A 13,335-nucleotide genomic window follows, 5' to 3' on the forward strand; every position below is an offset into this window, starting at 1 on the left:
TGAAATTGTTAAGGATTTTGTTTTGCTTTAATCCACAATCAATACTAATGTAAGCAGAAGCCAAGTCACATTGTGTATTAGTCTGGGTACTTTAGAGAAACAAATACACAGAAACTCATGTATAAGAGAGAGTTTTATATAAAGTTAAGTGTGCATCAAGAAAACATCCCAACCCAGTGCTGCCCAGGCCCACAAGGCCAACATTAACCCATTAACCCATATGTCCAACACCAGTCCACAAAGTCCTCCTCCATCTCACAAAACAGACACAACGATGCTGAAGGCAGGAGGAAAGCCAAGTCAGGGAATGTGTAAACATCTCAGCACTAGCAGGGGTCTCCACATGGGTGCTCCAGTACCCAGGGCTGCATCGGAGTAGGTCCATATGGCTTCTCCTTGGGGATGTCTTGCAGGAAGTCAGCCTTGCAAGCTGAAGCAGGGAACTGCTAAGGCAGCTGCACCCTGGTGCAACCATCACAAAGCAAGAGACTGAGAACTAGAGAGGCAAGGCTCATTGAGCCACTTATCCCTCCACCCTTCAATTAACCCCACATGTATTTATCGGCCAGGTTGGCACAATAAACTAACTCACTCACTGACCTTTTGGTTAGCAGTCCAGCACATGACCCACTATACCACGAGCTGTAACTCTTTACGGGAGCAGATAGCCAATCTTCCTCTTGTTTTCGCAGTGGGTGGTTTTTAACCACTGACCTTGTGGTTATCAATCCAAAGCTTACCCAACAGAGCCCTCAAGGTTATGTGGGGGGCTTTTTTGTTTGATGTTTTGTTAATAAATGGCTATGCCAAAGTAATTCATCTTTATTGACACATGTTTAAGCCACAGAGAATGGGAAGGTTGTGAAGACAAGCTTTTTGAGCAGGTGTATATTTGTTATTTTGAAAAACAGGTAGTCGACATGTACTTTCCATTGAAAGTAAATTGCTAGCCAAAATGTTTTTATGGAAAATTAGAAACAGAGAAGAAATAGGTGTTTTCTTATAGAAAAATACTTGCATTTACCAGCTATACTGACACCATGGAGTCTTGGTTTCTGTCATCTAATCATTTGGTCTTCTTTCTTATTGTCCAGGTTTCAATGCATGTGACTCTATTGAAAACACTATAGATTGCCCATTTTATTCCTAAGAGTCACATCTTTGATAGCTAGCCCTTTAACCAAAGTCTTTTGTAGCAGAATTGCTCATTGCAATATGTTGTTTTAACTATTGCTTCAATGAACATTGATTGTTGACCTCAAATTAATGAAATTAACTGATGTGATTAGTGTTTATCTCTTGGCCACCTGACATTTGAATAGCCTAAATTATGTGTTCCTGATTGTTACTATAACCCAGATTTCAAAATCACTCTCAGCCACTAAAGATGTTATCAAATACAGTGGGAACGGCTTGGTCTCACTTCTACCCCGTTTTTGATTGGGAGTATATCACAGTACTTCTGGGCTTCTGATTCTTCTGCAAACTGCAGTGACTGAGGCCCACTCTCAGAGGTCCCTTGGAACTGTCACACGGGGAAGACTCCACTACTCTGGCATTTTCTAGCTGAGACCAACATGCACGACAAGGCTGTTCAACATCAACACTGGGATATTTATATTTCTGCAAGCGATACTTCATGTCTCCCCAAACAGGTGTTCTTAAAACTAATTGGCCCCAAGGTACTGCGGGTGATAAAGGATACATAAAAAGATGTTTGTGCCATCCTAGAAAATAAACTGTGAATGATTATAAATCATGCCATAATATATCTTCCTCAAATCGAATGCAAGAGAGTAAGTTAACCATTATTTCTATGAGTGGATTTTGCAATCACTCCCCGTGGACACAAAGGCTATACTTCTATGTCAATGCTTCTCTTTTAGCTATTGGAAATAAGCCAATATAATTAAAACCAACTTGAACTTACTATTTAATGTTCTTTTTTTTTAAATTTTAGGTCATTCACACCATTAGTGCCACAGATAGAGATGATCTTGCCAATGGACCAAGGTTTACTTTTTTTCTTGATGAACGCCTGTCTATAAACCCCAACTTCACTCTGAAGGACAATGAAGGTGAACATATATACACACATATTATCTTCTTGATATGGCTTCTTCTTTGATTTGATATATAAAATAGGCTTGAGCAATTTTTCATTTAGTCTCATATACTCATGAACAGGTTGCAAGTAAGCATTCAAAATCAGTTTGATGTTAATGTCTTATGATCTGTGAATAGCTTGTATTTAAAATTGAGCCATATGTACAAATAACTTTCATTGAATTTATTCAGAAGCATCCCTTTAAACAAGAAATGTCCATGTAATATGCTCTTGGGCAAATGTTAAGAGGAATCTTTGCTGACAAGCATGTTGATGAAAGCTGATGCAACTGCTAGGAGGTGAAAATTTTTGAATTAAGAAAAATTAAAACATGTCCTGGGCACAGTTAGGAGAGGAAATAAAGTGTTTGAAACCAGCTTCCGTTTACAGCATTATCAAGATATGCTGCACAAATTATATTTTCTTTTGTTATTGCATTTCCCAAATATAGATAGATGCATATGCATAATTTTAGAGTATCATGGGAATCTTTGAATCATTTGTTTTACCATCTGTACTGTGTGTTATGAATTCATAAAGTTTTATTTTTCCTCCCATGTTAGGTCGTTCTATATATTTATCATTATGCATTACATAACATAAGAGCAACTTTGAGGACAGCACCAGACTGAGCAGTGTTTTTTTCTGTTGTACGTAGGGTCACTATGAGTCATAACCAACTCTCCTGCACCTAACAGCAGCAGCATCATATGTGTTTACATACATATATATTTATGCAAGGATCCTTGGCTACACAGTGGCTTAAGAACTGCTATGCTAACTGCAAGGTGGGCAGTTCAAACCTGCCAGCTGATAATGGGAAACAGACGAGCTTGTCTGTTGCTGTGAAGATCTATGTTGAAACCCTATGGAACAACTGTACAGCACTAACACACTGCTCTGACAGTCATCCCCATTGAGTCAGTGCTCACTCATATTGCCATGGGGTAGAAGGGACTCAAAGGTGGTGGAACGGGACATGAGTTGAGTAACTTGAGGGTGCCAAAACCATTATTCTGTTGTGTTATGGAGTGATATGGAATAATGGAGAGGCACAGAACTCCAGGAAAGGTCAGAGAGGTGGAAGCCCTGCCTTCAGCATAGGATGGACCTAGATGGAGGCTATGTTAAGAAGCAATAGCTTCATATTGTGGTAGTTTTGTTTAAGTTACCTATAATTTCAGTGATACTTGGTCACTTACTTCCCTATGTATGTGCACATAGGGGCTTCGGGAATTCAATTCAAGTTTATTTTTCAAATATTTGATGCAGTGATAGGATAATAATCAGGTTGGTAATTCAGATTTTATGCAGAACCTTCAAACTACATAAAGTTTAATAGAGTTTATTACGACCATATGCTATTTTAAATATTTTTTTAATCATACATATAAATACTCAAACGAATGATGTTGTTGGTGTTATTCTTGTTAGAGGCCATGAAATTGGTTTCAACTTATAGCAACCCTATGTATATGAGAACAAAACACTAACTGGTCCTGAGCCATCCTTATAATAGTTGTCACATTTGAGCCCATTGTTGAAGTCGCTGTCAGTTCACACCTTTTAGCGCTTTGTTCTTTTGCTCCAAACCTCTATTTACCAAAACCAAACTAAACTTGGCCATCTGACTGGGACAGATCCATTGCTGTACAAATCATAGAACACTATCATTGCTATCACATGCACATGAAACTTTTCCAGAGATCATCCAACAGAAGTTACAGTCTTACATGGACAGGGAACTTCCAGAGGTTCAGACTGGATTCAGAAGATGATGTGGAATGAAAGTTATCTATCAATGATGATGTTAGATGGATATTGTGTGCAAGCAGAAAATGCCAGAATGATGTCCGCTTGTGTTTTATTGCCTCTGACCAGGCATTAGATTGTGTGGATCATAACGAACTGTGGGTAACATTGGGAATAATGGGAATTCAAGATCACTTGATTGTGATCATGGTGAACTTGTACATGGATGAAGAGGCAGCTGGGGGAAAAAACAAGGGCATACTGCACGGTTTAAATTCTGGAAATATGTGCACTATGGATGTAACCATTCAACATACATGTTCAATCTGTATGCTGAACAACTAATCATAGAATCTGGTATATATGAAAATGTACTTGACCTCAGGGAAAGGACTTATTAAGAATCTTTGATATATAGATGATACAACTTGCTTGCTGAAAAGGTGGAGGACTTGAAGTATTTGCTGATGAAGCCAAACATTGCAGTCTTCAATGTAGATTACTCTATGTAAAGAAAGCAGAACTATTCCAAACTGGCCAATAGGCAACATCATGATAAACAGAGAAAAGACGCTACTCTCAAGAATGTCATCAAACTTGGAGCCGTATTCAATGCTCAAGGAAGCAGCATTTAAGACATCAAGTGATACATTGCGTTGGGTAAATCTGATACCCAAGATGATACAACTTGCTTGCTGAAAATGTGGAAGACTTGAAGTTTTTGCTGATGAAGCCAATATTGAAAGCACCATGGTGTGCTAAAAGCACAAACAAATCTGTCTTGGACAATTTGTCGCTAAGGGGCAAGTATGGTGAGACTTTTTCTAAAGTACTTTGGATATGTTATCAGGAAATACCTGACCCTGGGAAAGGCCATCATGTTTGGGGGAGAAGTAGTGAAAAAGCGGAAGGCCCTTGACAAGCTGGATGGACAGCAACAAGAGGCTCATCCCCCTGAGCAATCATGAGAACTGTGCAGGGTCCAGCAGCGTTTGCTCTGTTGTACATAGGTCACTTTGAGTGTAAACAAAGCCTGTCCGTTTTTGCTTTTAAGGAGCAGTTGAATTGTACTTTAAGCAATGCTGATTTGTTTATTGACCTAGAAGTCCATAGTACTTTTAATATTCCTTGTCAATACAATCATTCCAATGAACCTCTTCCCCTCTCATCTACTTTATTCACAGTGTAGCCTTCACACGAATATGAGGCCATTGAAAACACTATGGTTTAATTCAGGTGTGCTTTAGTCCTCAAAGTCCTATCTTTGTTCGTCAAGAGCTTACAGAGGTCTTTGCCCCATGAAATGCATCCTTCGATTTCCTGGCTGCTGCTTCCATGAACATTGATTGTTAATACAGATAAAATAAAATAAATGACGTCTTCAGTTTTCTTTCTATATATCCTGAGATTGCCTACTGCTCCATTTGTGATGATTTTTTTATCCCCTATATGGAGTTTCAATTACTACTGATGGCTATAGTTTTTGATCCTCATCAGTAAGTGATTCAAGGTGTCTTTGCTTCAAGCAAGAAAGTTTGTGTCATCTGTATATCCCAGGTTGTCAATTATCCGTCCTTCAATATCCTCCTTTATATAGCTCAACTCAGATTTTCACAGAGTAATGACTGAATAAATTGTTCAAAGAATATTACACCCTTGACTTTCTTTCTTCCATCTCCGTTAGGTACTCTACATCCAAAGGCAAGTTTCAGCATATCTGCCTTCTCATATTTTCTGCAGCATTTTTTCTCCCTCTCTCTTAGTGACGTTTTGCTTCCTTTATGTTCTTAATGTCATTCCACAACTCATCTGGTCTTCAGTCATTTTTGTTGAATGCTTCAAATCCACTTTTCTGCGACACTCGGAATTCAGTTAGGATTCATTCACTGCCATATTTTGTTCCTGTGGACTTATTTTAATTTTGTTCATCTCTAACCTAATTTTACCTAATGAGCAATTGATGGTGTCTTTCACAGTCGGCTTATGGTCTTGTTTTTGTTGATCAAATTGGGATTCTCCCTGTTTTCTTCTCACAGATGTTGTCAAGGGGATTCCTGTACATCCCAATATATCTCGTTTGGCACATTGGCTACTTGTTGGCCTGCTAACTGCAAGGCCAGCAGTTTGGAACATCTCGGGGAGAAAGACAAACTTTCCACCTCTTTACAGTCTTGAAGTCACAGAGGCAGTTCTACCCTCTCCTGTAGAGTCTCTATGAGTCAGAATGAACCTAAATGGTAGCAAGTTTGGTTTCGGTATATTTCCTCTTTTAAGATTCATATGTATAATCACCAGTTTTATTTTGAAAAGGATATATATTTATATACACATATGTGCATATGCATTCACAGACAATAAACAAATTTACCTGAAGACCTAGACAAGGAGCTGTTGTGGCTCAATAGGTCAAGCATCACTGGCTAAGGTCAATTATTACAGCCCTTCAGCAGAAAGATGAGGCCATTTTTCCCTCTCTCAGAAACTCATTGAATAAGTTACACTCTTGTCTATGGAGTTTCTATTAGATTTGACTCAAAGACTTTGAGTTTGGTTTTTCATTTTATAGCATAGGCACAGAGAAATTTAGCAAATTAAATATTATACAAAATTATTTTAATCAATTTTTCAAAATTCTATCTATAAATTTAAGTGGTTTACATTTCCTAGAATAGGAACAGAGACAATTAGTCAAATAAACATTTTACAAAATTTTATTAATCAATTTGCAAAATTTTATTTATAAATTTAAGGAAAAAAGCTTAGATGTTTAAAAAGAAAAAAATATATATGTATAGCTATGAGCTATTGTTAGCTAATATTATTTCTGTTGAGTCAGCTCCAAGTTACAGATTCTTATGCAATGTAATTGTCCGATCCTAACTCCTATGCACAACCATCACTACGTGCTTTAACTCTTTCTCTTTTTGCTGGCCTTTAGCTTGACAGAATGGGATGTCCTTCTCTAGGGGTCGGTCTCCCTTGAAGGCTTGTCCAAACTCAGCAAGTTAATGGCTTGCCATCGTTTCTTCTGTTTACAACAATTTAGATTGCAGTATCAAAACAACATTTGAAGGGAAAAGAATGCATGAGCATATCACAGAATTAAAAAACAACAACATATATTTGAGTTTTTAGATTGAAAATAAATATTAAGAGCCAAACAGAAAAAAATTATACACATCCATAGATAGTTAAAAGTGAAAATGTCAAAGTTCAAAGATGAATGAGGAAAACAATGAAGCTATCAGAAGGAAGAGACAGAATATAGAAATATAAAAATCAATTATAAAGTGACTATCTCAGTAAAAAAAAGATATTGGTGATAGCAGTTTTTAAAAATCATGTCCTCAAAATTCTGACAAATTATAAGTCAAACTGCTGTGTATTTGACTAAACATAATAAACGGGCACAACTTAGAGAAGGATAGATACTAAAATGTATATTTGATAGAGAAAAAGAATCATTTATAATTAGTACTGGTATTTTGACAAGTATTACATAAATCTTTGACTTGAGAAGTTCTGTAAGAAAGACTAGATACTACACTTGATCTTAGCCAAAAGGTTGAGAAGCGATACATAGAAGCCTAAACACAGACATGTATACATGTAAATATATTTAAGATTATGGGGTAAAGGACCTATGTGCATTTATTTATAGATTTAGTAGTAGGGTGGCAGGTGGACATTGGGCCTCCTCTTGCGCATTCCCTTAATACAAGAGCACCTTGCTCAGCTAAACGGTCATTTCATGATACCCACCTTCCCGACATGATTGCTGAAGACAGATATTTCTTGCTATACTAGAAAACAAATCTAAATCTTGGTGACTTAAACTAAGAAGCATGTAATTAGTTCATATGAGGGGGGGTAGTTTCAATGAAGTATGTAAAGCTCCATTATATTTCTTAATATCAGCAATTTTTCCCAGGTTCAGCAAGGCAGTTTTTTTGCTCTTAGGGTACCTCCAGTAACCACAACTAATAAATCTGTTGCTGAATATCCTCATTATTTAAAAAAAGAGAGACAACATGGAAAGAACAATCATAATTAGAAATAAGCCACATATATTCTTGCTATCAGATATATTCATATACATGAAAAAACACCTTAAGAAATAATGGGAGAAATGATCACATCGTTAGAATACAAATAAGCCAAAATTGGTCTGATCCAATAGAAAAACATACACAATTTTAAATAGCAAAATAAATCTCACAGAGTGTCAAAAATAATGGAGCTTTAAATATTTCATTGAAACTACCCCCCTCATATGAACTAATTACATGCTTCTTAGTTTAAGTCGCCAAGATTTAGATTTGTTTTCCAGTATAGCAAGAAAGATCAACTTAAAGACAAATTTAGATTATTTCTTAAGGTGTTTTTTCATGTATATGAATATATCTGATAGCAAGAATATATGTGGCTTATTTCTAATTATGATTGTTCTTTCCAAGTTTATCAAACAATATTACAGATAATATAAAACTACCTTAACAGATTCTTGACCTGTACAAAACAGGATTGCTTTGGCAAGAATGTCAGAGTAGACACAGTCACCAAGAACTGAAACCAAGCTTCAAGGCATTTAAAGACAGAATTATACTTCTCTTTGAGGAACATTATGGATTTATAAAGGCAACCATAATGAAAAAAATGAGGTATTTGAATTTTCATAGAACCAATTTACAATGGAGAATTCAGAGCAGAACCTTACTGTAAGGCAGAGATTTTGTACTCCACAAATATCTTCACCATACAGTCGAGTGCAAGCCAACCTGAATGTCAGCTGAGGCACCTAATTTTACCACAAAACTGCATTAAAAATGTGCTGAAAAACTTGTACAGACAGTATGTCATTGAAATTATAGACAAGTGAAAGAAGTGGAAAATACTGTAATAACATAATTAGATAGCTATATATAAATCTATAATCTTGTTATGTGGCAAGAAGCATATTTTTAATCATTGTAAGAAGAATAATTCCTCAATACATAAAGTTTGGACAACTGGCTATATACCTAGAGTAACTAAAATTGGAGCATGAGAAAATTAGCAAGCAAATACGTTGACTAAAAAAATACTTGTACTAGAAAATGCTTAAAATTGAGATGCAAATTTTCAGTAATTGGAGTAGGAAAAGATTTCTTATACAAGACAAATATGCCATATTAAACAAATATTGGGCAATGTGGTAATATTAAAGTATAATTTTGAATCAACTGATTTCTAGACAAATGTTAAAGCAGGCCTTCATCTGGGAGATTACAAATGAGTAGAGATTCATTTTATGACACACCCTTCCCCCACAATAAAGTAAATATTCTAAAATAGAAATAAATTATGTGAAAGAGAGGAAGGGTTAGTAGAAAAAAATTGACCATAAGGAGTCTCTGAGCGCTGCACACAGCTGTCCATGGCCTCCTGGCCAGATTTTTGTGGGAGTTTGCCTGGAAATCTGCTTCTAAAGGCTCATAGCTGTGAAAATCCTACGGAGAAAGTTGTGCGCAGCACACCATGGATCCTCCGGGGCTGCAATTGAGTTGACATATATCGAACAACTACCTGGTGGTATTAAAATTAATAAAGTACCTTAAGGATTTGGAAGGTGGTGCAACGACTTAAGGGTCAGCTGCCAGGTAGAAGGTTGGACGCGAGTCCACCTAGAGCAGTGGTTCTCAACCTTCCTCGTGCCGCCACCTTTTGATACAGTTCCTCGTGCAGTGGTGACCCCCAACTATAACATTATTCTTGTTGCTACTTCATAGCTGTAATTTTGCTACTGTTATGAATTGGATGATCCCTGTGAAAGGGTCGTTCGGCCCCCAAATTGGTTCACAACCCACAGGTTGAGAACTGCTGACCTAGAGGTACCTTGGCAGAAAGGTCTGAAGATGTACACCAAGAAGAAAGCTGTTTGAAAACGCAAAGGAGCAAAGGTCTCCTAGGACAAAGACTGGTCAGCAGGAGGCAAATTTGTATAAATCAGACTTGCATCTGGAAAAGGAGAAGATAAATGGGCTTACATGTAAACATGAAAAAATTAGCATGACAACTCAGTTTTAGGTATCCCATTAGAGAAAATAAAAGCCAAACTTGGCAATGGTAAATGGTTCAAAAATCAATAGGCTGCAAGAAAACCCAATTGACTTGCCACATAAATCATCATGATGTCAATTACATGGGACCACTAGGGACTTGCCCTTTATTCTGGAGGGAGATCCTCCCTTGTTTGAGGCTCATTGTTAGGCAAACATTCTTAAACAAAAGGGAAGTGAGGAGCCCTATTTGCACGCCCTTCACAAGTGTAAGGTAACCAAAAGGAGTTTTCTGCCACTGCTTCTAAGAACACTTGTCCCTTCCCTTCCAAAAATAAACTCCATACCCCATACTTACACAGAAATAAACATGAAACAACATTCATTTCACTTATGCATTAGCTCACGAAAGAACAGGACAAGCAAAATGAGGATCAGAATGAAAATAGATAAGTGCGGCACTGTGCAGATATAAAATGGAAAACCTCACCAGAGTTCAGTTGAAGGAGATAATAGTTTTATTTGTCAATCTGCTAAATCTCAACTGAATGAGATGATACAAGAAATTTACAGATGAACACTGTATCACTTGTTAATAATTTCCACAAACGCTTAATAGATAGAAAATGTATAATAACACTGAAATAAGTGAATGGGTAAGATAAAATTGTAAGATTGGCTAACTGGATAGAAAAAGAGAGGCCTTGGACGAAGTCAAAATGAAAGGGGTCTCTTCGAATGTTAGAGGGGCCATCCCAACTCATAGAGCCCCTCTGTAGGATCCCGAAGCTGCGGATATTCATAGGAGCAGGCACCCTCGTGTTTCCACTGCTGAGTGGATGGTGGTTTTCAACCAGGGACTTTGAGGCTGGCAGCTGTATACCTGTCTCACAGCACCACCAGGGTCCCTTCTCCAACTGCGTATATGGTATGTCTGATTTCTTTAAAACAAATATGACAGAATGAAACAATCCAAACTCTGAATGCCAGGTACTATTTTCTTTTACATTTATGAATGAGCTATTTACTTAAAACCTATTTCACATATTTTCTGGCTTATAAAAGTCCTTCATTTTAGTTCTCTATGATGTTATTGTTTTACTTCTCATTGTTCAGCATAAGCACCTCCTTCTTTGTTCAAACTATCTATCTCTTCTAGGATGCACACAAAACAATCAAGGGCAACATTTAATAAACATCTAATTATCATCAAAATGATAACTACTTGGATGTTTCCCCATTATGCTACAGATATTTTTTTCTAAAGATTGAGATCAAATTGTTTCAAAACCTCATCCTTTGTACTAAATAAAACCTAGTTTTTCTGCAAAATATTTGTGAATTAAGATAGCCATTTAGTCTTTTTTTTTCCTTTTGAAACAATGTTTTAGGACATAATCCATGTATCATACAATGCAATATCAATCATACCAAGAGGCATTGTATAAACATGACCACGATCACTTTGAAGACATTCCTTTTTTCTTCAGCTCCTCTTTATTAGCTCCCCCTTCCCCCAACCCTTCCCATTACCATCCCCCTAAGAAATCATTAGCCCAGCTACTATCTCTATAGATTCACCCATCCTGAGTTCCATATAGCAAAAAACACAAATAGAAAACCAACAATGTATCAACACAGCAAGCAAAATTACCTTTTAAAATAAAGAAAAACCCCAGTTAAAAAGAAAAAATAGAAATATTAAAAACCCATAATGACTTGAAAACGGATCAAAGGGGAGATCAAATGGTAAACTGTTAAATTTTAAACCTAATTCTATCTGTCATAATCCATTTCCCAATACAATCTGTACAAGAGTAAGACTATCCACATCCCTTGTCTCTGTTCAGAAGAAATTCACAAGGGGCTCATTCCATATGTATTTCCTTGGGATTTTTTCTTTCCTTTTTCTTTTTTTTAAGTTAGTCACCATGTTGCCCCTGTATCACATCTAATCCTTTGCTTCCAAAATAGCCACTTGCTTGAACAGCAAATAACAATGAAAGTTTGGGCCAAACGCTTGGTGTGAAAGAGCAGATGTATAAAGGACTGGCAATGGGCAGAGATATGCCCTAAGAATTACTCTGAACTCAGATTCTCCCAAAACTTAGCTGAGACAATACCCTCAAATCTTGGCTCACGGGTAAAATGTGAAGGTCACTTCCAAATTGTTCAGCCTTGAGATTTTCGAGTTTTTACGTACAACCCTGACTCTACCCATCATCTATTACTCTACTGAAAAATCCTGGAGAGCCAGACATTAAGGAACCTCTATAAGTGCTTGAGAAGGATGATAGAGTTCAAAAGGATGAAGAGTAGAGGCCAAGTAGCACATGTCATGCATACTTATTCATGCCCAATGCTGTCATTAATGATGACTCAACGTCACCCTATGCAACAAAGCAGTACTGCTCCCCAGGAATTCCAGGGCTACAAATCTTGAGGGAAGCATCTCTCTCTCTCTCTAAGGGCTGGTAAGTACAAAGTGCTAAATTTTGGGTTAGCAGTGAAACTCTTAATCCACTTCACCTCCATGGCTATGAATTTATCACCTGAATGAAAATGTGTACATTGACCTAGAAAAGTATTGTCAGCTACAAAATTCAGGAAACAAGGCAAAATTCAAATGGACACTCCGCACCTAAAAAGGGAATTCATAATCAAAAGCAAATGAGAAAATAGTATGGAAGAATGTTTCAGAGTTGGAATCTAGAAATAGTTGGTTTCTGTTTAAACTTGATTTCTTTAATGGATCATAAAAGCCCCTTTGGAGAGAATTAATGAACACAAATAAGTGGGAAAATAATAATCAAATAACCAAAGGGGATGATGCTAAGTGAAGGAAGACTTGGATTCAGGATTGATGTATACACATAACACCCTGGAGAAATTTCCTCACTTGACAGATAATGAGATCATCTCACAAATTTGTAGACAGTGAATTTAAGTCGCAAAGATACTGAATGTTGCTAAAACACTCTTTTGCAAAAATTAGATTTGAAAAGTCAGTGAATTTTATTGTAATAATCTTTGAAACAAAGTATTGTAAGAAAGTAATCTGCTTCCTGCCTGAAATGTCAGTCATAGGAGATGATTAAGAACAGATTTTTTAAAATATGGAATGTATCAGAAAGAACAGGTTTTTTTTTAATATGGAATGTATCAGAAAATATAACTTCATATTAAGTTAATAAAATTATAAAGCAGTTGGAACTATTCCAGCCAAATGAAAATAAATAATATTTTTAAGCATAAAAGACATCAATACACAAAAGAAACAACACCAACAACAATTCATTGCCATTGAGTCAACACTGACTTATAGAAACCCCATAGGACTTTCTCACTGCCTCACTCTCTCACTGCCTCACTCACTCACTGCCTCACTCACTCACTGACTCACTCTCACTCTCTCACTGCCTCACTCTCTCACTGCCT

The 13,335-nt window shown here is 36.8% G+C and overlaps 1 protein-coding gene across 4 annotated transcripts in view; it reads left to right on the top strand.

Moving 5' to 3' along the window:
* Nucleotides 1–13,335, top strand: part of CDH18 (cadherin 18) — a 653,448-nt gene that overhangs the window by 616,092 nt on the left and 24,021 nt on the right. For all 4 annotated transcript variants that reach the window (XM_045285189.1, XM_004698093.2, XM_013008043.3 and 1 more), the window contains exon 10: nt 1,961–2,078. In XM_045285189.1, coding sequence (XP_045141124.1) covers nt 1,961–2,078 — 118 coding nt within the window. The remainder of the gene's footprint in view (nt 1–1,960; nt 2,079–13,335) is intronic.

Source organism: Echinops telfairi, unplaced genomic scaffold (genome assembly GCF_000313985.2).
Source record: "Echinops telfairi isolate 266 unplaced genomic scaffold, ASM31398v2 ScPeMD7_7469;HRSCAF=8507_1, whole genome shotgun sequence".
NCBI classification, from domain to species: Eukaryota; Metazoa; Chordata; class Mammalia; order Afrosoricida; family Tenrecidae; genus Echinops; species Echinops telfairi.